Source organism: Dromaius novaehollandiae, chromosome Z (genome assembly GCF_036370855.1).
Source record: "Dromaius novaehollandiae isolate bDroNov1 chromosome Z, bDroNov1.hap1, whole genome shotgun sequence".
NCBI classification, from domain to species: Eukaryota; Metazoa; Chordata; class Aves; order Casuariiformes; family Dromaiidae; genus Dromaius; species Dromaius novaehollandiae.
In genome coordinates this window covers 34,723,074-34,749,489 of record NC_088132.1, presented here as the reverse complement: position 1 = coordinate 34,749,489, position 26,416 = coordinate 34,723,074, and the positions used below count along the sequence as shown (strand labels likewise).

At 38.8% G+C, this 26,416-nt stretch overlaps 1 protein-coding gene across 4 annotated transcripts in view; it reads left to right on the top strand.

Annotated features, from left to right (window-relative positions):
• The window catches only part of LOC135324889 (tyrosine-protein kinase transmembrane receptor ROR2), a 150,171-nt gene that overhangs the window by 93,210 nt on the left and 30,545 nt on the right, over window positions 1-26,416 (top strand). For 3 of the 4 annotated variants that reach the window (XM_064501936.1, XM_064501937.1, XM_064501939.1), the window contains exons 2-4: window positions 11,794-11,871; window positions 21,969-22,256; window positions 23,269-23,299. In XM_064501936.1, the coding sequence (XP_064358006.1) occupies window positions 11,794-11,871; window positions 21,969-22,256; window positions 23,269-23,299 (397 nt within the window). Of the gene's footprint in view, window positions 1-9,885; window positions 9,985-11,793; window positions 11,872-21,968; window positions 22,257-23,268; window positions 23,300-26,416 lie in introns of those variants that run through there. The other variant, XM_064501940.1, reaches the window with a different exon arrangement.

The window sequence follows — 26,416 nt, the reverse complement described above, 5'->3', positions numbered from 1 at the left end:
CTGGTTGCCCGCAGCTTGTTCCACTCCCATATCTGGTGATGGCTGGAACAGTTTATTCACAGACGAGAGCCTTCTGTTGTTGCTCTCTTAAAAAATAAGAGGCGCTCAGTTGAGGTGCGGTGCTTTTTTGAAGACACACCTAGGAAATCTCAGCTACGTTCGTATGTGACTTTCAAACAAGATTTGTTCAACGTATGGGTAAGAATTTAGGTCATGGCTCAGCTCCATGAGTTAACCCTGCTGTCTAAAAGTAGGTTGTGCTGTTTCTAGCTTATGTTCCATGAAGACAGACGTTTTATAGTCATGTTTTTATGGTGTAGCAGCAGAACTGACCCACGTGATCATCCAGCAGTAGTGGTAGCCCTACCACTCACAACGAAGAAAAAGTAGGAAAGCTTTTAGTTTGTAAAACAGGAGTTTACACATGCACAATTCAGAGCTTTCCGGTGGGAAAACACCACTTTTAAAGTGACTTTATGCATTGCACTGCACTTTGCATGCCCGTCGCTTCCTGGATTCGTTAAAATGGCAGTGTGGCCATGGCCTTAAACGTTGCTGTTGAAGATAACTCGTAATAAAGTGATTATGGTGATTAACATCAATTACAAGGGTTAAGCAGGATGATCGAGAAAGACAGTGGGAGCTCAGGATATCCCTGCCTGGCTTGGGGGAAAATGCAGCGGCTGGGTGCTTCGGAGCTGCCTGGGCACGCGTGGCAGGGCTGTGCCGGGAGCTGCTGCTGTGCCGGGCGCTCCCGCGTGTCGTTACGGTGTTCAAAATGATCACGTCGGCTGCTGTCGGTGGGACAGTGACCAGGTTTGCGCTCAGCTGCGAGGCTGCCCGCCCTCCGGGGGATGTACATCTGGAAGCACTCTGGCCGTTCTGTTTTGCACCTCAGGGCTCTGCTCTTCTTTTATTATTATTTTTGAGGAAAGAGCAAACATCTGATATGCCATCTCTTCTCATGCAGGGAAGTGTTGCTTGGCTCTATTAATTAAAAATAAATAAAGAAGATCAACTGTGTTGAAGAGGTCCATTTAGACAGCTGAGCTCATTTTTTTCTCCTGCAGCAGTTAAGGTAGTTTCAATAGTAGGGGAAAGAGAAATGGGAAGTTTTTTTAGGGTAGACGACCTCTTCTACTTCACTCTATGCACTCAGTTTTAATCAAACAGATTCTGCAATAGAAGAAAAAGATTTTTCCTATCTGGACCAGCTGAGCAGCATGTTAGCAGAAGTATTTTGTGCTTTAGATAGAGACTTGAAAGTGGAGAGTGTAAATAAGTAATTTTATTCTGTGCAAGTTTGTAAAGAAATAATAATAAGAAAAATGAATAAGTCATCTTTTAAAATTGAACTTAAAATAATTGGATTGTGCTCTTCAAGGATTAAAATATAGATCAGCCGTTTATTTCCTATGAATCCTGGAATCTCCCCTTATCTTCATCCACCCCTTTTCTAAAAACACAGACGCATGCACTCGCGACAATATTTAGGTTGTTGAGGGTTAAACAGTTGCTCAGAGTAATCACGTGTGCCATGCCCAGACACAGACTTACCCCCTCTATACCTGCTCCTTGGCCATCAGGGTAAGTTGAACTGTTAGTAGGGGAGAGAAATTACTCTTTTTTTGAGCAAATGTAGACCAGAAATAATTACTGGGCATAAAGAGGGCTTTCACTAGAAAATTAAGAATTTTGAGAGGCTGATGTAGCAGCCAGGATACATTTTTCTCTGTGTTAAAAATAATTTTGCTATCTCACAGAAATGAAACTGTTGTGTTTAACTTTATGCCAACTGGTCATGAGCAAAACCTGTATCTGAAATAATGTTGACTAATGAGCAGCTGCTCCTTTTTGAACACAGTATGCTGTGTTACATGCAACAGGGCCTTGTAAAATCATCTTCTAAATATGAGTTAGTGGAGACAAATCCCAAGAGGGTAATGCTCCAGAGAGCCAGAAATGTACTTTTCTGTCTACCTGGGGCTTTTCAAAAATTGTGGTGCTAGCTGAAGCTAAGAATCTAGGCATCTATTTAAGAAGTATTTAAGGATGGATATTGCCCTATCATTGGCTCCTTTGCCAGCTTTTGTTTCTCAGCATTGCAGTAAACTTCCAGGCTCTCGTTTAGGCACCAAAGTTTGTGTCAGGAAGGTGAAGATTATAGTGCTTACTCAAAAGTACTTTATCTCTCAAAAAATGCTCTGACATTGGTTAATACAAATGTGTTATTTGCTCTCAGGAGAGCAGGGTGGCCAGAAGGAGCCCTATCTGCTAAACCTGATGTTGTGTTTTCCACTTTTAAAATGCAATTAGAGAATGAAAATTAAACAAATTGTAGGAAGGATTTTTACGCTTGCTGTAGTTCCACTGCCTGTCCTCGTCCACCAAGTGAGAATAACCATCAGGATACATAATAGCAACTTCTACTTTATATTCTCCTAAATGCAGGTGTGACCTGTGCTATTTTTGTATTACCTGCTAGACTGAGGTGGATTAATGTTGTTGTTTTGTTTCTAATAAAGGAAAGCACTCAAGAACGTGCTTAAAAATAAGTATATTTTCAAGTGTGCTGCCTGTCTAAGAGTGTTTTTCTGAATTGAATCTTGAAGACTTCAGCCTGAGGCTGCAAACAGAACTGGTGTTTTTGGATTTTAAATTATTTTTCAGAAAAAAAAAGAGCACTGTGAAAATCTTTGTTTTTCCCTGTTGATGGAGTGTTATACTCATAAATCATGATTATTTTCAACCTTTTGGTTGAGACTATTTTGTTTTCACAGCCAGGAGCAGTAAAATAATCAATCATGTAATAATGCCAGGGATAATTATCATGTTGCTTGGTGTTCTTTGAGCTACGGCAGGTGTGTTCAGAGCCTCTCTTGGTTGTGTTTAAACGGTGGTTTTACAGCTGAGGTGGTGAAGAGCTTTGGAATGTACACACAATTGCTTTCCTTTTTTTTTTTTCTTTTTTTTTTTTTAACATAACGCATAAGCAAAAAACACTCTTTGTTATGAAATCCAGAATCACTTGTTTTTTTTTTTTCCATAGTTCAAGGCTTTTATATGTTCCTTAACATATCGATTTGGACTGCTTAACAGAGATATGGTTGTGCAGAAAAGCTATGCCTGTGATAGCTTAATAGGCTTAATTCCGTTGTTGCTAAATTAGAAATGGCAATGAAATGCCTTTGTGGTTTAAAAAGCCTCAAGTATTTTATGCTGTAAATGCTGTAGCGTTTGTTTGAATTTATTAACCATTCAGAATAGTTTTACTGGCACAATTACATCTTAATTTGTTTCCAAATAGCGGATTTATCTTTTGCCTTTCTTTACCAAGCATGAGGCTAGTGCTCTGCAACAGACTATAGAGTTTCTCCCTGTAGTGTGCAGAGGTGAAGTTCAATGCTGGGATTGCATGATTGCTTGGAAGTGACATAAATCATCACAGCCATCAAAAAGCTGCATCTCGCTGCTCCCTTCCTCGTGCTGATGCAAGCGCTCCCTGTTTTCTTTTTTCTCTGAAGTTTTGCTGCACCGGGAACCGCATCAGGGAGCTAACCTCTCCCCCTGTGGGCTCCGGAGGTATGAAAGATGAAGGGATGTATTCTGCAGAAGTGAGATTGAGGTGCCCACCCGCATTCGAAAATCCCAGCAGAAAGATGTCTGCATATTTTGGCATCAAATACTTGCACCAGTCTGGCCTGGGGTGACTTGGCCAGGAGTTTGCAGGAAGTCCTGAGAACTGAGAATTGGATTTGGCTCTTCCTTGGTGCAGGCTGTGTCCCCGTTTAATGACCTCTACTTGGTGTCACAACATAAGAGAGGCTGGATTTTATCTTAGCTTTATTAAAAGATTAATTTGGCTGTGAATTGGGGCAATAATTTGTAGTCCGTAGGTTTTCTTCTTGAGAAGCTTGGTGGGCACTGAAAATGGTAACTTAAAATGAGCATCTTCTCATCCGTAGAAGCTGTTTGTTTTTCTGTAATGTAAATAGCTGTTAATGAGGGTTCCTCTGTGAATGAAATGAATGAAATCTGAATAAATTTTTGTCTTCAGTTTTGTCTCGCTGATATGTCTGAACTCTTATTTTTAAGTAGCAAATATGATTTCAAGGAGGAAGAATCTAAAGTATGTAACGACTTAGCTCAAAATGAGAGTTGTATAAAGGAGGGGTAAAGATTGACAGTGAAACTGAAAATGCAGCTGTGTGGTAATGCAAAATATGCATTAACGGTATGAGGCATTGAAATAAATTGAAGTATTTGCTGAACTCTCTGTATGAATCCCTGGTAATTTTATTTTTTAGTGACTTATCTGATTTGGTTCTTTTCATGCTGACTTCATAGTACTTGGGGAGGTACCTGGTTGATGAGTAAGAGGATAAACCGTACATCTTCAGTATACCTTTTCTGGTTTTGGAGGTTCATTGCAGCTCTATGGGGAACTTGAGAGTCATTCCTTCTCTGCAGTTTTATCCGATGGCCAGATGATATCTTTTATTGTGTTTTTAAGTTGTGTGATGCTAGACTCATAGGGATCGTTTTATTAAAAGAGGAAGTTCCTGCAGGAGCTCTGCGAAATCCATAAAGTAGCTATTTCATCGTGCACTTGACCACTAGTTTTGCAGCACAGGCAAACTACTGTACCTTGCATCAGTCTGGGAACACAAGCATTCACACTAATACAGATTAATGCAACATGCAGATTCCCTCTTAATGAATTGAAGTGATAAGGAGTATCAAGTTACAGGGTTTTGAAGCCCTGTTAAGATGTGTTTGAGAAATGAGCTCTCACTGTTCAGAATGAGGATGATTTTATGTGTTTGTTTGGAATTTTATTTTAACTTAATGCAAAATTTTCTGTCCAAAACAAATAATGAAGCCCTTTTCATTGCCACAGCTCCTAAAACTTGGATCTGCCCTTGTTCCCTCATGTAGTTCATACCTTTTGCCATAGCGCATTTTTCCTGATACTTACTGAAATTAAACCATTTCCAAATAGCTGTTAGGTAAAACAGAACAAAACCTAAAGGGAGGAAAATTTACAGTAATAAAACAAGAGATTTGCTTCCATAAGGAATGCTTATAAATTGTGGGAATTTTTTCAGTATAACTGAACCTTGGCTCTTGTAAAATGGTTTCTTGTTTGTGTTTTCTGCCAGCTTTCAGAAGGTTCTGTTACTTGCATGTTAGTGTTGCTCTTTCTTTAAACATAGTTGTTTAATGTTATTTTGGGGGTTATTTTGTTGTTTTAACACAGCAGACATACAAAAGCTGACTCCACAACTGATTGTCTCCTAGTGAAAGCTTTTTATTATGGTGAATTTAGCTGAAAGTCATTTGAAAGTAATTTTTGGATGGCTAAAAAATAAATTGAAGTAGTTTAGTTATCTCAGTGGTAGCTATGTCTCTGTGCCCTGCAAATAGTATGTTTTGCTCCTGACAGCAAGCCAAGCAATGCCCATTTTTAAGACTGCTTGGTCGTCCGAGTAGAGCAACTGAAACAAAAAACGCAGGTAATTTTCCCCCACCCTCAGCTATTTTTATTTGAAACTGTGGCAGTTAAGTAACATGCGCCGCGGAGGTCCCAATCTGCCACGGCTGTGAAAGGGCTGTACTGATTTTATGCTACTAACTGCATCTTTTGTAGGCTATTCACCGCCCTGCACAGGTTTGCCAAGCCCACTCTGCAACGGGTTGCCAGGGGCTGCAGATGTCGGAAAAGCGACATTGCAATGAAAGGCCCTGATTCAGCGAGCCGAGTAGCCGGCCTCCCCCCCACCAAAGTAATCAGATTGGCAGCCGAATCAAAGCGTACAGTGGGCCCTTTGTCTGGGCGCTCCAGAGGTTAGTAATTGACGGGAGGGCAGCACAGTTTTATGAAGAAAAGAACAGAATATTAGGCGGAATTAAGCTGAAGAGAGTCAGGGAGTGTTTTTTTTTAATTATCGGAATAAAGTTAGAACCTGAGCCGAAGGTTACAGGAGCGAAAAGCAAAGGCTGCGTGTTGCTGTTTGAATCGGAGAAGAGTTTCAGCTCCAGGCATAGCCTTATTGATAAGTGGAAGGAACGAAGGAAAATCGGTGGCTTCCCTAACCGTAGCTGCACGCAATTGTTAGCGTTGAAAGATTTATTCTTAAGCTTTGGGAATTAGCATACAATGACAGAGGAACGATTGTTTTGCTCATAGAATCACAAGACTGGAAAACATCTTAAGAGGTCCTGTTTCACCCCTCGCAAAAAGAAGAGTTGATGGTATCTATGCAATATCACATGCTATAGATGCTTGCCTAATGGTTGCCTTGCCATTGAAGACCTGGAGAGATGACTTTGTTGCCTGCTTGTGCAATCTACACCGGTGCTATGCTCCCCATACCACTGGAAAGCTTTTCCTGATGTCTAGCAATAAATCTTCTTTCTTACAGTCTAAGTCCAGTACTTCTGGTTTCATCCACCCTGGAAATTTTCATTCACAGGGACCTATGTATTTGAAGAACGCTAGCACTCAGTCCATGCTTAATTTTCTCCCCTTCTGGATAAGCAGTCTTAGTCGTTCATTTTTCTCTTGCATTGGTCTTGTTTTCTAGACCATCCTATTGGCACTAGTTGTACTCTTTCAGTTTGACCCACATCTGTCTCGAAAACTTGAGAAAGTACTCCAGGCCTTGCTAGTGCCGAGCGGATGGGAAGGATTGCTGCTGGTTGTATGTCCTTGTCTGTTGTTTGCCTCATTTGCAATAACTTGTGATGGTTGACTCATGCTCAACTCTAATCCATATAAGCCAATTCAGTGTTGGCTTCTAGGTCAGTTATTACTCATCTCTCTGCCTTATTGTAAATGCTTAAAAATAAGTTATTTATTCTATTACTTTTTCCAGAAATTGATGTTGATGGGTCTATAATTCTCTGGCAGTCCTTTTTACCCTTTTTAATAAGTAGTAGGAACTATTTGTGCAATTTCCAGTCTTTCAGGATCTCATCTGTGCTCCACAAGAGCTGAAAGACGGCTATTAACGTTGCATGACATTGCATCAGCCAGCTCTTAACTGCTCTAAATTAATTAAGCGCCCTCTGGTTGAATATACCTGACTCCGTTATTCTCTTTCTGCTTGAGGCTGTGGCCTTGTCTTGTCCCTGCTAGCAATTATGATAACCGCCTGCTTGTGACTGGCATTTTTAGTGAAGATTAATGCATTATTTTTTATGTCTGTTTAGAGCCATGAATGTTTGGAAGTCTGTTCGTTGCAATTACCTCTCCAATACCAGATGATCTCTGAACTCCTAACCATTTCAGAAGGAAAAACTGAATTCTTTTGTGATGAATGGTGTAGGGTCTGTCAGTTGACATTGTGATCATTTGGGCAATTTAATTTTTGAATGTGCGAAAGGATATGCCTGTCTTAATAGTATAGGAGGTGTGCTTGTGTGTGGTGTTGGTCATCAGTGCCCAGTATGAAGCAGTGGGGCTGTCTCCCCTGGATTACTTCTCAGGAAACAAATCTTCCTCATATTCTACCTTAAAAGTGTCTTTTTTAATTTTTTTAAAAGAAGGGGATTGACAAAAGCAGGGACAATTATTTATATTCAGATTGGAGAAGGTTTTGCCATACTGCTTGTTTTCTTGCTGCAGTTTGCTGTAGTAAGCCAAAGAGATGGGATATTAACCTGTATTTGTACATCAGAAATATGGGATATTGACTTTAAAGATGCTTTCTCTTTTGGTAAAATCAATAGTTTGGGTTTTCCTTTAAATTCAAATAGCTCACTTTATTGCCCAGAGAAGTTGACAAATATCTTTTGTGCTGACAAGCACTTCAAAGGAGGAACTATTCACAGCAACCGCATTGTACTTGACAGTGTTGTCTCTGAGAACATGTGAAAAGGAGGGTTTCCCCCGGGTTATGAAGGGGCTCATACATGGCACCTACATTGCCTCATGCCGGAAATCTGCATTCAAGCCAAGTTCTGGTTGTTTTGGAGTCCCGTCTGCTGCCAGTGTGCAGTGTTAGAGCCTTCTGAGGAGGAGACCGGTCATCTTTTCTACCTGATGCTATCACTGCGAATGTAGATTGAAAAGAATGTTCAGAAATAAGCCGTGATGAATTTAAATGTGTGAGCACAGAACATATCCAAGGTAAAAATGTGAGAGCAACCGTACTGGAGTAGACTAGAAGTCGATCCAACCCTGTATCTCGTCTCTTAACAGCAGCAAAAAGGAGATGCTGAAAGAGAACAGGGCTTATGTAATACTTCCTCTGAGATTTTTCCTAGCCTCCAACCATTTTTATTTAATAATAGCTGTTTGCAGGTTGCTGTTAATTTGCAAGTATTGTGGTTTGCTCACTTGCAAGTTACCTTTTTTTTCTTAGTATTGTATGACAATGCTGGAGTTGTCATATATATACAAAAGATGCGACTATCCAGTGTCTATTATCTTTGCATCTGAAATCAATTTAATAAACAATTAGGATTTATCTTAACAGTAGTTGCTTGTTTGTCAAGACTGACGGACATGGAAGTCAGACATCTGAAGTTACTTTTGTGTATTTTTTACCATTCTGGCAGCAGGAGAGCATGTAAAAATGCCAGGAAAAAATACAAAAATAGGAGGAAGAAAAACAAAATGGGATACCCAGGCTGGAAACTTGGAAAATGGGAAAAGGGATGTAAGTTAAGAATCAGAGATGTGGGCAGGAGCACAGTTGTGTAGTTGTGTCCTTAAAACAAATATGAGGGTGCAGACTTGTACAAGTCAGTGAAATGATGGCATGTAACGGTTGCATCTGCGCTACGGTTGGGATAATGAAGGAGAGGAGGCAACAAGGATTATCATCCGTTGGGCACAGCACCATGGTCTTACTCATAGCAGGAAAAAATGCACTAAGTTTGGAATTCAAAATCGGGAAGACTAGAGAAAATTATTCAATAGAAGTAGACAGGACTTTTTCTCTGAGCAGTTCTTTGACTGCAGGATTCTTTCATACTCATTAACTCAAGAGGAAGAAGCTTTCTTTGGCCGTAGTGACTTGTTGGTAATCTGATCCAGCAGCATTTGTGGTATAAAAAGCTTATAATTTTTCATGTTGGTAATAACTTGATAGTATCTTAAGTTGGAGTTCAGAAACTTCAGGGTTAAGACTGAGAGTGCATAATAAATGTTGCCTATGTGGAATTTTGCAGTTTAGAGTATAGAAAACATAAATATTTCCTTCATAAAAACAACAGTTTAGGTGGAACTGGTTTTTATTTATAACTTACAGAATGCACAAAGGATTTTCAATTTTTGTGTTGCTTAGTCATCAAGACGTTGCTGGTAGGTGCTGTCTGTGGTTTGTAATTATGCTTTCTGATAAAGCACATCTGGAGATAAATGTTCCTGCCAGACGTAAACATGGCAAGCCGAAGTATGAATCACACAAAACTAATGAAACATTTTTCAAATCAGCAACTGCTCTTGTCTCTTTCCATCTTTAACTGAAAAGCTTTAAATAATCAAGAGATATGGACCTTGGAAGGAGGGAAAGGAGAGGAAACATTTCTGTGTCCATTTCTCTAAATTTGGAATGTCTTTTCCTGTTATGAATCCCACTAAATGACTAAAGGAATGACTAAACCACCATAAGGAAAGTTGAGCACATGGCATTAAAGCAGAAGTGGCATTCAGATTGTGGGCAGCTGGGAGTCTGGAGAAGGACTGAATCTAAGCTAATCAAATGTCTCTGAGAATGGTTTTCTATAAATAATGTGTTATCCCATAAATCCTGGTGGATTCTGATCACCTGAATGGGCCAAGTGCATGTGGCCTGAAAGAACCATTGCTCTGCCTGTTATTCCAATGTCTCATCTGAAATCTTGGTTTTAGCTCCACTGCTAAGGTAAACGGTGGTGTCCCGTTCTGAACTCCCTGTGGGACCCAGAGGAGGTCAAGCAGAAGCAAAGGAATAAAGGTGAACTTGCCATGCTGCCCCACGGTGAAAACAAGAGGTGATTTATTTCTACTATCACACATTTATCAGTTTGCCCCAAATCAAACAAATCAGCAAAACCTCTGTATAGTAGAGAATCAGGCTTTGAGTCTGCCCCATGCCCTGCACTTCACTCAGGGGTAAAGACCAACTGGGACAGAATTGGCAATGGCAATTTAAGATGCCACTGCCTTTGGCCACCTGTTTCCCATTTCTTCCTCCCTTTTGCAGAAGCAAACTTCTGTAGCCCAGGACCAGGAGTGGTAGATGATGTCTGCCCATGCCTCAGCTGTTCCAGTTCAAAGGAATGTGTCTTACCATAGGTAGAGCCCTATCTTCCCCATTGCTCTCACTGGGGTGCCTGGGAACGAGCTCACAACTCACTTGACATCAGTACTGTGGGGCTGGTAGCCTCACGCAGTGGGAGAAGGGAGAGATGGAGTAATGACAAGGTGGCAGTAGTGTCACAGAATAACTTCAGACTCGCTGCACAGTAGAGGATGTCTCTGCTTCCAGTGTTTCACCTGGTGAACTTACAGGCAAATTGTCTAAGCCTTCTGTTCTCAAGTAATGGGCAGAAGTATAACAGGAAAAAAAAATGTGAGTCTCAGTTCTTCTCTTCTGTAAGAGTTCGGGGGGAGGATAGAGATGGGGTACCTGTGTGTCAGTGCTGTGACACAGAGCTACAACATTGTTGTGGGGTTTATTTACTCTGAAAGAAGGGGAATGGGCACAAAAGGAAGAGTGAGAACCTTTTATGTAGTTTATCTAGTTTGCACACTTGCCAAAGCACTACCTACAACGAGTTTCAGATTTGTCACTTCGGATGCTGATGACCTTAGATTTGCGTGCTGTGTCTTGGCAACTTGCTGAAGCAAGCAGGGACTTGGATGTGTAAATCCTGCTATCTGCACCCACAGGCAATTGCCGCTGCAGGACAGCGAGTACAAATTACTGAGGATACAAAAATATAGGCGATGTCATTTGAGAAGCTGTTTTAGTAAAAGCAAGCTGTAACTTTATCTGACTTATAAATTCAGCTCTATTGCTCATAGAATGGTATTTTTAAAAGGAAGAAGGGCCAGGAAAACCCAGAGTTTATAATTAGTCAAGTGTCTGTAAGACCTGCAAGAGCAAAGGACCCTCTAAATGTTCTCTGCTGGCTCTGTGGGTACTGTGAGCTAGCAAACATTTTTTGTAGCTTGTGCTGAGATATTTTAGGTACAACTAAGGAGGACAAGCAAAAAGATACTCATTTCATCACCGTTAGGAATACTTTGGTGGTGGTGATGAGTTCAGTATACCTCAGTTTCTGGAAAAGTAATAAAATGTTCAGGGAAAAATATTAAATGATTAAGCTTTCATTTGTGGGAGATGTTGTTTAGAAGTGTGTTACAGCATAGGATAAGAAAACCAGCAGAGGTGATGAGTCAAACCTGTGAAAATAGAATTTGAATTACTGTAATGTCATTTCAAAAGCAGATTTATGCCTTTTTTTACTTGCAATGGTACTGCTTAGGTTGCTGGGCCCCTGCTGCCTCAGGAAATGTTTGAGTTCTTTGTAAAACTGTGAATTTTGTTTAGGTGAGAACTGGAATGTATTTTTTAATGCTGTTCGTCAAGCATAAGTTGTTCCACAGAACTGAATTACAGGAAAGTTTTCTAATCTGCAATGGATAAATCCTGATCTCCTTATTAGTAGGTGTTTCCTCTGTGCTGCTGTGGGACCAGGATTTGGACTGAATGAGTTGCAGAACTCACCATCTTAATGCTGTTAAAAAGGAGAAAGACCTAAGCCCTAAATTCAACAATCTTTTTTTCTTCCTAGGTGAAATGGAAATTCCGGATTCAAATGACCCCTTAGGTCAAGTGGATGGACTTGAGAGACCAATTCCAACACCCAAAGGTAAAATTAACTGTGGTTCCAATACTCTTTTTTCAAGTGTAAGCATACTTTAGAACGCACCAGCAAAATCCTGTTACACGTTTGCTTGATTTACCTGTGAATAAATGCCTGTGAGAAAGGTAGCCTCACGCAACTTCATACCCTTGACTCTAAACAGGGATATTAACTAGGTTTCAGGAGTCTATAGAAATTAATTTGTAAACATGTTCTTAAGGCTTATGCTGAGGCATTAGATGATTGACCAAATACAGAGGGCTGTTGTAAATACCTGCCATATTGTCTCTCAGGTGGCTGCCATGAAAAGAATTTCAGTTTTTAAAGTACTATACCACATTTGTTGTCTATGTATAAATCTAAAGAATCAGTATCTCTGAATGTCTTTGTTTTAGCTAGTTAAATCTAACGCATGACAACATAAGGACACTCACTTTTTAAGTAGCTCTGAGTGTTAGTGATTTTTTTAAAGCAGACCGTAATGGCAAAATTTCTAGTAATTTGTTGGTTAGCATAAATTTATGTTATACTTTGTAACACTTGAACCATAGATCCAATTTCTATTCTTGGTTCTGTAAGTTTTCTCATTGAGAAATGTGCATCTTTACTGCAAAATGTGATTCCAGTTATGTGGTGTAACTTCCTAAAGTAGAACAATTTCAGTGTTTTATGTGAGAAGCAAGTGTGAGACAGAAGAAATGCAAGAGCAGTTTTTAGCTTTCTTAATTGTGATACAGATATTTCTTACTATGGATCCACTGTTACAGTAAAGTCAACCGTTATACTTAGCAAAAATGACAGCTTCGTTAGCATGAAGAACTTGACCTGCCTTCTGCCTTATAGTTAGCAGTCTCAGCAAGATGAGAACATGCTGAAGTCTAAAAAGCTCTGCAATGCTGGCCAGACTTTCCTCTTGGATTTTCTCTTTCATAAGAGCATTAAATTTTGATAAGACCTTGGAATACAGTTTCTGCTCTCCTGGTACCCCATATAATGTAATCCTTTTTATCGTACTTCACCTTAAAGCTAGTTAATCTGCTACCTTGGCTATGTCTATTGGAAGATTGTTCAGAACCTTACATTAATTTTCCATTACTTTCTATCCTTAACTAGATAGAAAAAATAGCATGGATTTTTTAAAAATGGCATGTTTATTTTTGCATATCTCTAACTAGGTTCCTAGAGATCATCAATGTGGGATGCTGTCTCCCTCCTATGTGGGAGGAAGACTCAGTGCACTCCTCTTCCCAACCCTCTTCCCATTCCTGAAGCTCACAGATTATCTTAAACAGTTGTCCTCTGTTATGGGAATAAATTTAAATAACACAGTCATTCCTGTCAGCAGCATTGCATGCTATAGCTGTTTTATCCACTCCACACTCAAGTACCCACCACTTTTGATGGCAAAAGGTCCACATTTAATCTTTAACTGTGTCCAACAGACTTGTTTACTTGGCAAGTTAGTCCCATTCTGCTCTTTTGTTATGTCTGGACTTTTAAGACTGCAGACATGAAAGAAAATGATTTTTTATGTGACATTGCTTGGTTAAATTCTTGCCCGGAAAGGAGTTGCATTTATTTCCTTTTTTCATGCAGGGCCACAGGCAATACCTGTCTGAGGAAGTAATTAATCACATCTCAAACATTTCTACATCATAAGGATTTTGTATTTCCTTCAGAAAAAGAGAGACCCTTGTTCTTATATGACTCATTGCTATAGAATCACTTGCTAGTTTTCAGAATGCATGGTCTAGAAATGGTCTCATTTTGCTCCTCTTACTTTTGTGGCTACAAAATTCTCCAAGTAGGCAAAAATCCTTTGGTTCATATTTTCTGTTTCTTTGGTTTGAATCTTAACCTGCGTGTTTCTATATCATACCACAATTGCATGAAGCTTTTGTTTTAAGAATCGTTGCACAGTTCTGTTTCAGACTTTGTGCATACCATGAGACCCTTAAAAAGAATCCTACAGCTTCTTACATCACATCATCCTGCTTCCGTTTCTTGTGGAAAGTTTAGTTAGTCTCATTGGCTTTTGACGTCTATTCTTTCCTTTCTCCTTGATGGCAGAATTGATGCAATATAGGCTTGAAAATAATAGTTCTTCTAAAATAGATCTAACTTTTGGCACTATTAAGGCCTATTTACTAAGTTTTTGATCAACGTCTCCTCCAGAAGTCTTGGAAAATGATTCTGTCTCCAAAGAAGTAACAAGGTTAAGCAAGATATTATTAATCGTGCATTTAAAAAAGGTTGCACATCTCTTCTTTCAAGTGAAATTAACCTTCTGAAGTTGATGGGATAGGACCCTGACTTTGCCAGGGCTATAAGGAGAATTTACTTTTACCCATTTCCTTTAAGTGAGCACCTGAAATGCCAGAACAAGGCTGCCTCTGAGCTCGGTTTCCCTGGGAACCAGCGTAGAGCAATGAGCTTTTGCTGTAGAAGAACTTAGGTCTACTGGATACGTTGGAGTAAAAGTAAAGGGATTTGAAAACAAATCTCCTCTCACACCAGTGAATCGTTGCAAAGATGATCCTTTCCTCAGATCTTGATCTCAATCCAGTGATTGTTAGTGGCTTTCTGTTACAACAAACTCCTGGTTCCTAAAAAGTCTCTTTCCGCCCGCTCTGAGATGGGACTGTGTCAGCTCCCTACTCCTCTGCAGAGACATCACAAACAAACTAAAGAGATGTCAACTGTGTCACAAGTGGAAACCAGCTGTGTTGTTTTTGATGAGTACGGCTGGTGTGCGCAGTGTTACATAGAACATCAGAGAGGAATTCACTGCTCGCAATTTCATACTCTTAAAACATGCCTAGGGAAGATATTAAAGGGTACGATACTGACTCTTCATACATGGATGAGCTGCCAGTAAAATCTTACATCAGAAATGCTGTTTGTTGGCAGAGGTGTTGGGGCTTTAATGGTTAAACAAGTGCATGAGTAAGAGCAACTTGCAGCAGCTGAGACATTCAGTGAGGTGAGATGCTCTGGGAGACGCAATGCTTGAAGCCTCTGACCTTCAGTGTGTGGCTTCTCCACCAGTCAGTCCAGGAACTCTAGCTCCCTTGGAAAAGCTCCGTCTTTTCATCAGTCTCTCTCTCTCTCTCTCTCTCTCTCTCTCTCTCTCTCTCTCTCTCTCTCTCTCTCTCTCTCTCTCTCTCTCTCTCTCTCTCTCTCTCTTTTTCTTTTTTTTGACTGAATCAAGATGTTGAGCTCTTGTTCGACATACTTCTTTTTTCAAGTTGCAGGGTTTTTTTCTTGGTCAAGAAAAACACATACAATAAAACCCACTTATGATTGGACTGTCTTGGTTACCTTGATTTGAAATGAGGTTACATGTCAGGAATCATTCATATATATTCCAGAGGTAGTGGCTTTTCATCCGCACAACTGGTGACCCTAAGGACAGTGCACGCCCCAACCGCACTGTTGTGACCCCCTGCCAAGATCTGTTCCTGAATGGGTCAGCAGCCTAGGACAGAAGGTAACTCTCCATTCACAATTTCCTCTGTAAGCTCAGAAAGCAAGAAAGCAAGACCATACTACCCAGTAGACTTAGAAAACTAGGCTAGGTGAGATGCTCAGCCCTTTAAATATGGGAAAATATTGCTCAAAAATAAGTTTCCTTCTGCAAAGAAGAGAAAGCTAACCCCGCTGTCTACACTGGTTTCAGAAACTGTGGGAGACCATGTTCAGATTGCAGCAATGTTTCAATAGTAATTCTGCTTCATTCCTGAATTGGCTGTAATTTGTTCCAAAGCACATCTGAAGTGTCCAGCTGCTTGTTTTAAGTGAATGTGATCCAAATTGCTTTATTTTACATGCTTGTGGCTGCGTTTTTGTACACTGAGATCACATATAATATGGAAGACCGGGTGCAATAATGTGATTAAATTATGCTGTAAAGGTATCACTTCATCTGGAAACACTATGTGGTGATATGTAGTTCAGTGCAGTTTCCTCAACTGCTCATGTGTATTTTGGGAGGGCTGCCAGCTTCTCTTCCATCTGCTAACCTGGCTCCAATATGTTGCTGCAGATTGCTCATCTTCATGTGTTGGTTAAATACAGGAGAGGGGTGAAGACTTGGGGACAGTGTTTAGGAAGAGGGGCTGTGCAGAAATTAGGATTCTTAGACATCTTTCTCCCCTCCTTATTAGGATGGCATTTCTCAGTGTTTTTCCAGAAACAGTTTATTTGTGGCAGGAATCACTTTACTGGACTCCAGGCACCAGCTAAGCTAGGAGACATGGGTCAAAACATCACAGACTCTTGTGCTTCTAGTGATATTGCTGTACACATCTCTAGAAAGAATGCTTTGAATTTTAGTAACTTTTACCTTTGTTTCCTCTTATGATTGCATTTGGTTCTTTTATAAACCCAGAACACTGTGGCATGCTTTGATATTCTTTATATTCTGACAATTGTCTGAATATTTTATACTTGTTACTGTATTCATAAGAAGCCATTCCTTGCACCAGTAAGTTTAACATTAATATGTTAATATTCTGCCATTCTATAGGCTAGACACACATTTCTCTGTGTGTGTAGGATTTTTCTTATTTATTAACAACAACAAAAAAAAGCCTTATTATAGGAAATGATTTAATTTTCTCCTGACTGAAATATTATTACTTGAGCTACTTAAAATGTTTTCCAAAAAGAAAATCTTTTTTATTGGAAATGAGATTTCATTAACCTGAAAAAAATGCCATTATTGAAGTTGTTTGTCATTTGAAAAAACTGCAGTGAGGGATCTCATGTTCTTTTACTGATATCTCAGAATGTGATGAAAGGGTTATTCGAAGGCAAAAAAATAAAAAAGAACAGGGAAGGAGAATAAAAGACAAAGCAAGGGGTGAGGGAATGAAAATACCAAATTGCTTTTTAAACAAATGGTAATGTGTTTTATTTTTTAATGGTTTTGAACACTGTATCAAAATACTTGGAGAGTTTTAACAGATGATTCTAAAAATGCTCTAGATCATATGCAGTTATGCAGACAGAAGGTATTTCCTTCTTTTTAAGCAGCTGAGTTTAAAATTTTTAACATTTAAAGCTAACAGTGTTGCAAGTTGTGGTGTCTTCTGTAATCTTGAACAGATGGGTTTATGGAATTTTTTTGATTCTTTGATTTAAAATTATTTAAATATATATATGTCTTATCTAGAAAGATGTGTTCTAAAAGATGATTAAATACAAGCGTAATTATTATTGTTACTTCCTCTGAAGAATTTGTTTGTATTTTCATGTATCCAGCAATTTAAGACTCAAACTTTCCATCCCTTTCTCAGAAATTAGACATTTTATATGTTTGTTTCCCTTATGTGGTACAGGAAGAAAAGGGAATCAACTGTTCTGCAAAAAGGCACAATTATCTCATTCCTATAGCAGGGCGGGAACATGGGAAGACATGTAACTTGGAATAGTATCCAACAGATTTACCACTTAGTCAATGTGTAAATTTGGCAAGTCACTTAAGCACTCCTTGCTTTGGTTTCCACATTTGGAAATTAAGGTTGGTGATATTTTCCCATCTCATGAGACTCATGAATCATTTAGAAGTTCCCAGATAAAGAGTTACAAATTTTTAATAAGTACTATGAGCATATTCAGGGAGACCATCCTGAAGCTGTTTTGAAAATCAGTAATGCATAATTATTTTTGAAAATCAATAAAGGCAAAAAGGAACAAAAAGAAGAATAGAAATCAAAACTCAAAGCAAAATCAGATAAGCCAGAATTAAGTTGATTCAAAGTAGCTAAGGAGATTTAAAAAGAATTTTTTTCGGGGACAGATCCAACTTGTAAATCACAACTAGGATCTTAAAAAAACAGAAGCAGGAAGAATCGTTTTGTATTGTGTTTATGCTATGCTTAGCACAGAAGGTTTGAACTTCTAACTTGGACTTCTAAGTGCCAGAATAGTATAAATAAAACTAAGAAAAATAACATGCATCTGGGGACACAGTGACAGTTGCATCCTTTATGTTTTTAGCTTAATACGTGTACTTGTGCATATGACAATAATTTGACATTCTTATCACATGTGGGAAAATTTTATTGTTATATTCTTGCCAAAATGCACAAAATGGCCTTTTCCTCTTAATCTGAATTTGCTGTGGAATTCTGTTTGATATATTTATATCAAATTTATTCCATTTTAAAACATGAAGGACTGGCAACCTAACAAAGGCGTTTCAAAATAGGAAAGAGTTTTGCCAACGTTAATGTCAGTTATTTCCCTAAACTACTTTATTCATAGGGTACATTAGGGTATCATACTGTACCATAATATATAGATTAAGTTGTATTATGCTTTCATAACATCTTGACAGAACAGTTTTTACTCTGTTCAAGCAAAACAAACTGTTAGTATCATTCGTAAGCTATGTTGGAAACCATAACAAACGAAATTTAATTTAGAGCACCTCTGCCCACAGCAAATGCAGAAATATCCATCAGAGGGCTTTTCCTTTTGAAATTCTTTAAGTATACAGATGTCCAAGCCAAAGACCACTGAAGGCAAAGGAAGTGTTTTCCCTTATTTCAGGGGGCTGTGGAACAAAGGCCACCACAGAAAAGAGTCTTTAACAATAATCGTTATATAACAGAGAAAACTGCTGTCCATTATACTCAGATTAAGAACAAAATCTTTGAATATCCATATCCCAAAGGAAGTATAATTTTTTGTATTATGACATTTACAAGTTTAGTAATACTATTTAAACATAGTGAGCCCAAACCATCTTAAAGAGAGTATTTATTCTATGTTTCATAGGTAACTCCGTAACAAAACAGACTAATAAATCTGTTCCACATTTTAAAAAATCCAGTTGTTTGGTACAAAATACAGGACAAAATACAGGACTTGAGTTAAATAGAATACAAGTTCTAGTGCTTTAATGTTTCATTTTCCTTCATATCTGGCCAAACAGATATTTATTAAGACAGAGAGAGATACATTGCAAAAGTTTGCTTTGTGTGTTGTTGGGTATTCCTGAGGTGCCCAAGTCAGTGTAGGAAACAGCTTGTTCTTACCCCAAATCATTGCATCAAACTGGAACCCACACAATATTTGTGGCGTGCCATGCATCATAAAAAGCAACTGCTCATTATCGCCACAGAAATTAAATAAGGAAAACATTCTTTAAGAATACAGTCGGTTAAATTTTCCACTTTGTTTGAAAGATTTGCAATTATGGGTTATCTAAAGTGGACTCCAAATAACAGGGCAGCTTAACAAATGGCTGGCCGCTCTGTCGCACAGCTACTTCAGATTTAGTAAGTATATAAACACCAGAGTTGGGTATCGTTTCTCGAAGAGGAAATGAAAGTCCCAAACAAAGCCTGTGCACTTCAGGGTATTGGCCCGGGCAGCGGATAGGTAGCGTGTTGCGCTAATGTTTCTGAACTTCTCTGCCGAACTCTGAAGAAAACACTAGTGCTTCGAAGTTCAGCAGGTTAAAATATTTATTCCTCAATTTGTAATAACAGGGTAATTTAAAACACTGCAGAAAATGCCTGCAAAATTGGCAGGAGAAATAATGAACTAAAGCCAAATCCTGACCTGCAGGAAATGGATTCAGTTACACTGACTCCAGGGGAAGTGCATCTAATCACACGGGGCTGAATTTGGCCATAAATCTCTGGCATTGCTTTCTGTGATAATAGTTTTGTTCTAGTTATTAACAGGGTCTGATTCATAAATGCATGTGAAATATTTTGGATTGCTTCAAAGCTATGGGCCAAATTACTTCCTACGGTAACTCTAGTTTAATTGGAATAACAGCGAGGCTTAACCTGGGGTTTGATCTTGAATTAATGATATTCCTTGGCCCTAATAAGTGAATTTAATAGCTATTTTCAGCTATCTTCCTCTTCTCTTCTTGGCCCTACTCTGTGGTTCAGCTGCACTGTTTGAGAATAAACTACAGATCATGAAAAAGTGACAAAACAAGTGGGTTTTTTTCTTCTTAATAATGAGTTACAGGTGAAATAGTCAAGGAAACTGTTTTTCCACTTTGTAAGTAGGATGGGTCATGCTTCCTAATAGAAATGCTGATGTATGCAAATTGTTAACTTAAATCAATAAGCTTTAGTAAATTGTTTCTATTCCATGTAATAACAAGGTAATATGCCAATTTGTGTTACCCACAAGAACGTCATCTTATTAATTCTAATTCTACAGCTGTAAAATTTGACTGTAAACCACAATAAATAAGCATGACATTTCAGAAAACATTTGAGTACTCTTTCTGTCTTTTTTCTTTTTTTTTTTTAACCAGGTGTTGAAGGTCTTTGAAAAACAAATGTCTTTTGTGTTCTGTCAAAAGGTTTTAAATTCCACTGAAGGTTTGTAGCCTAAGAGCAGGGAAAACTGAGGTGAAGTTACATACAGACTACTTTATCATTTTATGAGAAAAGAGGGCAGCAAAATATTTTTCCTGTAAATTTGCAATTTCGTATCGCTATCTTTGTCTTTTGTTTTTTACTTCATTTTCTATGTGCATACTAAATTTACACTTGCCTGCACTATATTTCCATATTGTCCATCAAAGCAGGATTTCTTTTGAAAGACCACTTATAGATAACCGTGTAATAACCAGTAAGACCCAGATTTCCAGCAAAACGACGGCTTCCCAGTTCACTGTATTCTGTTGCTGCTTCTACCACTTGCTCACCTCTCCAGTGCTGTACCTAGCCATTACAGAGGAACTGAGGTTCATGGTCATGTCAAACACAGATCAAGGCAGAGCATCAATTTTCTCCAGGTATTTCAGCAATTAGACTGAGAACGTCAACCATTACATTTCTGGCGTTGGACTCCTGCACAGTAAAATGTTATTTCCTAGTTAAACAGCTGCCAAATAGTCTACCTGATGGGAAATGGCACATGTGGACATGCATCAAAGCCTTACCAATTGTAATGTATTGGTAGTATTTTGCATTTTTGGATCCAGATGACATAAAAATGCAGTGTAATGTAAAGTGTGCTTTATGCTCTGTGCCTAGTTAGTGTAAATTCATCTAAGCAAACCTATGAGCATGACAGCTGGATGCTATTCTTACTTGTTTTGACTATCTCATTATTATTTCAATAGAACGACATGCTTTCAAGCTTTCAACGTGTGATGAGAGTCAGTTGCAAGACTTCTAACACCACATTAAATTTAACAATAACTGATAAAAATTTTGATTGCTGCATTTTTTACAGTGTTCTTCCATTTGTTATTCCTTTTTTACCACTTGAGATCACCAATACAGCATGCATGTTTTTTGACAAGCCTTTAGCTTTCAACAGCTCACAAATTAGTAGCTTTTGGCTCCCATTTATAACACTAAAACCCATGAAACCTGATTACTCAATATCCATACAGGCCTTTCTTTGTCCAGTTTAGCTCTGTTTTCGCACTGGATGTAAAATATGGCAGCCTACAATCAAGTAAAATTACCATCTGTATCACAGGTTACTTGTGCAATTTAGACATCCTTTCTTTAAATTTGTATATGAACTTTAAAATTGACTTGCAAGACAAACCTATCCAAATCAGGTTCATTTTAAGATTCTCTCATCAGATGAGTATCTGGCAAGGCAAATCAATAATATCTAAAAGTACCTTTTGCAATTTTAACAATTCGTGAGACAAGCACATGCCTGTGTAAGAAGATTAAGTGGTAAAATTATAATGATATCCTACTGTAGTTGCAACTGGATTGCTCTTTGTATGGAGTAAGAGTGGGTTTTTCTATTATGGCATAAACTCCTTCCCAAAAGACTTACAAACTAACTAAAAAAAGTCACTGCAGAATAGGTGCCTGTGAAGGCAGTTAGAATTGTAATGGTATTAATTCATACTTCATAATGTGTGTATGTACCTGACTGCAAATAAACTTGATGTCAATTGTGAAAGACAAACTGGTGTGCGATGCTATCCTAGATCTAGGAGAACGAATGCTATTTCTTTGGAGTATATGTTTAAAGGAAAACTCAAATGGTTTCTGACACCAAGATCTGCTCATAAAAATGTGGCTCTGGGCAGCACCTTGTCCCAGCCCAGCTGAAGTTTGATCTTTTCTGACCTTTTACCCTTTCAGGTTACTTTCTGACCTTTTTGGAGCCGGTAAACAACATCACCGTGGTCCAGGGGCAAACCGCAATCCTCCACTGCAAGGTAGCAGGCAATCCCCTCCCAAATGTCCGATGGCTAAAAAACGATGCTCCGCTGGTTCAGGAGCCGAGGCGGATCATCATAAGGAAAACAGATTACGGTTCGCGTTTGCGAATCCAGGACCTCGACACCACCGACACGGGGTACTACCAGTGTGTGGCTTCCAACGGGATGAAGACCATAACGGCAACGGGGGTCCTGTTTGTAAGGCTCGGTGAGTTCACGGCTTTTATAATCACTCCGGTTACTTTATAGACGGGGTGTTAGTTTTCACAGTGGCACAATGAGAAATGAATTTGGTGCTTTTTGAGAAAAAAGTTCTCAGTGCGAAAGGAAATGAATAAAGCCACTGCCAGGGCCTCTCTCCCAGCACACGGCTTCTCAGTTGAACTCGATACCCATTTACTGGTAATAAAAGAAAGTAAATACAGACGTAATGGTCTGTAAATACATAGTGCAGAAAAAAATTATAAAGAAGTGCCAGGGGAAAGTCCAAAAAGGCAACATTTCATTGCTGAGGGGTTTCATTCTGCTGCTGACCTGCCTTCCTAGTCTGCCCTTCGATAGCTGAAGATACACTGCACCCTTCAAGAAGCACCTATATTGCGTTTTGGAGGCTTGGTCATTCAGGCTGAAAGCCAGGCTTTTGTTCAGTGTTTTTCAAAGTTTTGTGAGCAAGTGTTTCTGAAGTGGTGGGGAAAAGATTCGAGAAACTTTTTTCTAAAATCTCTTTTAATTTTGTCTTAATAATAGTTAACTCTCTAGTTTATTTTGTGGTGATTCATTAAATGCAGGGCATCGTATCTTATTCCTATTATGACAGAGGTTAAGGGCATGCCCTTGCCATACCATAAACTCTGATAGTAAAGCTCAGATGGGTTTAATAGGGTTTAGTATGAGGTAAGGGGTGCGTCAAGACAGCATATTGTCAGCACGACGCGCTGTGTTTTTAACAGCCTATTTTTTATAGCAGGAGACGTATTTTAACAAAAATTAGGTCCCTTCAAGTTGCTGCCTGAATGGCCAGAAGATTCATGTGATTTTTATTTGTGGCTTCGAAAATAGCAATATGTAATTATGCGCCGGAAGCCAGAGGCTTTTGTTTGAATCTTGAGGCAAGCCATCCTTAAAGAGACACCATTTGCCTTGGATTGCTATTGACTTTTTTTATGCTGCTGTCCTTGAGTCAAACCTGTCAACAATGCTGATTTGTTTTATGTTTACAGGTCCAACCAACAGCCCAAATCACAACCTGCAGTAAGTACTTTTTGGAAGTTACTTAATGAACTCTGACCAATTTTGTTCTGTAGGAATTTCATTTGTAAACACAGCGCACACTGCCTGCGACCACCGTGTGTTTGCTAAAAATATTTAATTTGATCGAAAACTCTCAGAATGGCCAAAGCTGTCTCAGACAAGGATAGCATTGTGTTACAGTGGGTTTTGGTTTGATAGAAATTTCTTGAGCAACTTCTGCTTGCATATTTCATATTTTAGAGAAGCAAAATACCACAAAGTCATCATGTTTGAACAGTAATCATTTACATGAGTTGGACGAGCGGTTGAAAATGAACGGGTCAAATACTTATGTTGCTGCGGTTGTAAATTTACCTATGTCATATTATTATAACTGGAAAGGTCAGATAAAATGAGGCTGGCATCCTGGTTTTGAGTGGTCAGTGTAATTTTGGTTGTTTCAGTGGTGACTTGGTGATTTTGGTTAGTTGCCTTGGCTCACATGCTGATCCAGTTATAAAGATGAAAATAGATCAGTTCTGTTTCATCATCGTTGCTTCTTGTGTTAGTATTAATTTAAATCCTGTGCGTTGCATAATTTCTTGAGATAGATTCTGCAGTAGCTCAGTTACCAGAATGAGGAGTCCTATCTGGGACCCTTGTATATGTTAGTTGTTTAAAATCAGTATTGGTGGTGGAAGCATTAAAAATAAGAGAAAAAGCAAATTCAAAAAGGCACATGGATGTTTCTCCGAAGTATCATGTTGATCAGCGTTTGTGACCACTGAACTCCCAATGGCTTGAATGGGAACAGAATTAGGCCAGCGATGAGTATTTTGAAAAGTCCTACTCAGGAATTTCACCTACTTTGAAACCTTAAACGCTTTAATTAACTGCAGTGCGGTGACTGGTGATCGCTAATCTGTCCATCTTACATGTACTTCACACAATAGTCTTACATATATAAAAATTAATATCACATGGTATACATTCCTGTATTTTTATATGCACAGAACATATAAATGAAGTTAAAGGATTTCAACATCATAGACTTTCATATTTTTCTTAAAATCAATTGCTAACTACTGAGCATTTAAAAACAGCTCTTGGTATGACAGTGTACAAAAAAGTAATCATTTTTGTAACCACTAAAATCCTTCTTAAGGTCTTACAGCACATTACTTTAGAAAACTGTTACAAACCTGCTCTACAAATAGAAAAATAGTCAGATATCAGGAAGCTGTCTGATCTTTTACAAGGTCGGAAAGTGGGGACTGGTACAAGAGAAAGGAAACTAAAATATGCACAGTGAAGCATTCGCCTGCAGTTCAAAGCAGACAGTCCTCAAATACAGTTAAAGAGTAGTAAGTTGTGAGCACAAGGTGAGAAGCTAGCAACTCTAGTCCCAGTTTTTACATTGATTCACTTTATGTTATTAAGCAAAGAATTAATCTTCTTTCTCTTCCTCATATAATATTTCCCAACCTTTTCTCCTGCACCAGGGATTACTTTATCAATGTATACAAATATAAATGTAAGTTTAAAAAAAAAATTGATAGAATGAAAAAAATAGCTATTTCTGTATTGCATACACATAGAAAGGGAAGTGAATTAAAGTTCAGAGCTATTGTTACTTCTGGCTTTTCCTAGCTTTTGACTGCTTGACAAAGCAACCTTTATCTTTTTGAAAATATAGTTTAAAAGAAAGAAAGAAATAACTACAAAAAATCCTATCAAATTTCTATGTGGGAAAAAATGGTGTACATGTCATTTGGGTCCGAAGCTAGCTGGGGATAATTACACCTCTAAAACTGTCCTGTACCACTTGTTTCAGTAGTGTAACTGGAAGCAGTGGAAAGCTGTGCCATGGTCTTTTTGGAACTGTTATTAAAAGGTGAAATGAAGAATATCCTCGCTAGGAGAGACTGAAAGGAAAGCTGAAACTTGAGAAAAACAGGTTCAGGTCTGAGGATCTAGTGAGAAGTCTTCTGGGATTTAGCGTATCAAGTTTTCAAGGGTTACACATCCTTCTGCTTCATTTTATCTCTGCTCCTGTTTCGATTTTTCTGGCATCTTCCTACTTATCCAGGTTTTGTGCACCTTTCTCAAATTCCTGTCCTTCCTTCTGACACTCTTTCTTTCATTTTTAGTCTTTTCATGCCTCGCAGTTGTTCCCACCTTCCTCTGCTCTGCGCCTCCTGCCTATTCTTGCAAGTAAGCTGCCATGATTTGGCAGCGGTGGTTTGGTTTGGTTTCAAGAACGGATTATGCTTTTTTACTGAATATTTTGTATTAAATAGTGCAGGTCGAATTGTAAGCTCGAAAAGAGGAAAGGGGGGAAAGAGGACTGAAATTGCTAGCGGCTAGTAAGAGCGGAGCGCTGGAGGAACGGCTGGGAACAAAGGGCTCTTTCTCTCTGCCGCTCGCCCGGCACTGCCGCGCATTGAACCACCCGAGTGCCGTTTCCCTTGGCATTAGTGCTTCCCAAAAGATACGCTTCAGTGGAAGTGCTGAAACCTAAAACCATTGTATCTTAGCTTTAAACTATACCTAATGAATTATTAAGGGATAAGAAACCTTTGCCTATGTAGATACCATCTCGCACAGCATTTTTATGTAATCCATGTGTTCTGCTGTGGGTTTCTAGGAATCATATAGCAATTAAGGATTGCCATAGATCAAATGCCACATTATGCAGTCCGATTTGCCAGTGCATAAAAGGGCCCCGACTTTCAGATAATGAAGTTGAGAAATTTCCATAAAAATCTTTGAGTAAAAATTTAAAACCAAATACATAGTTTTAAACCAGGGTACACTTGGTGGAGGATGGCTTTATTTTCTGTGAAGGTCTGTATCTGTAGAAATCTCTAGGGATTTTTCTATAGAAATGGAAAAATAAAAATTGATCCAAATTACTTTGGTTATCCAAAGTATTAAAATCATTGAAAGCATTAAAAGCTAGTACAAATTGATTTACACAGGAAAGAAAATCAAAACAGTCACAGAACTAGGCTCTGATGAGCCTTTGCTGTCCAAAGGAGTGTGGTGTCCAAAGGGGGTAGGGGACTGTTACACTAGAGGGCTGGCCAGCAGGTTGAATTCTTTCTCTCACTGCATAATGCCTTAACAGTTTGTATC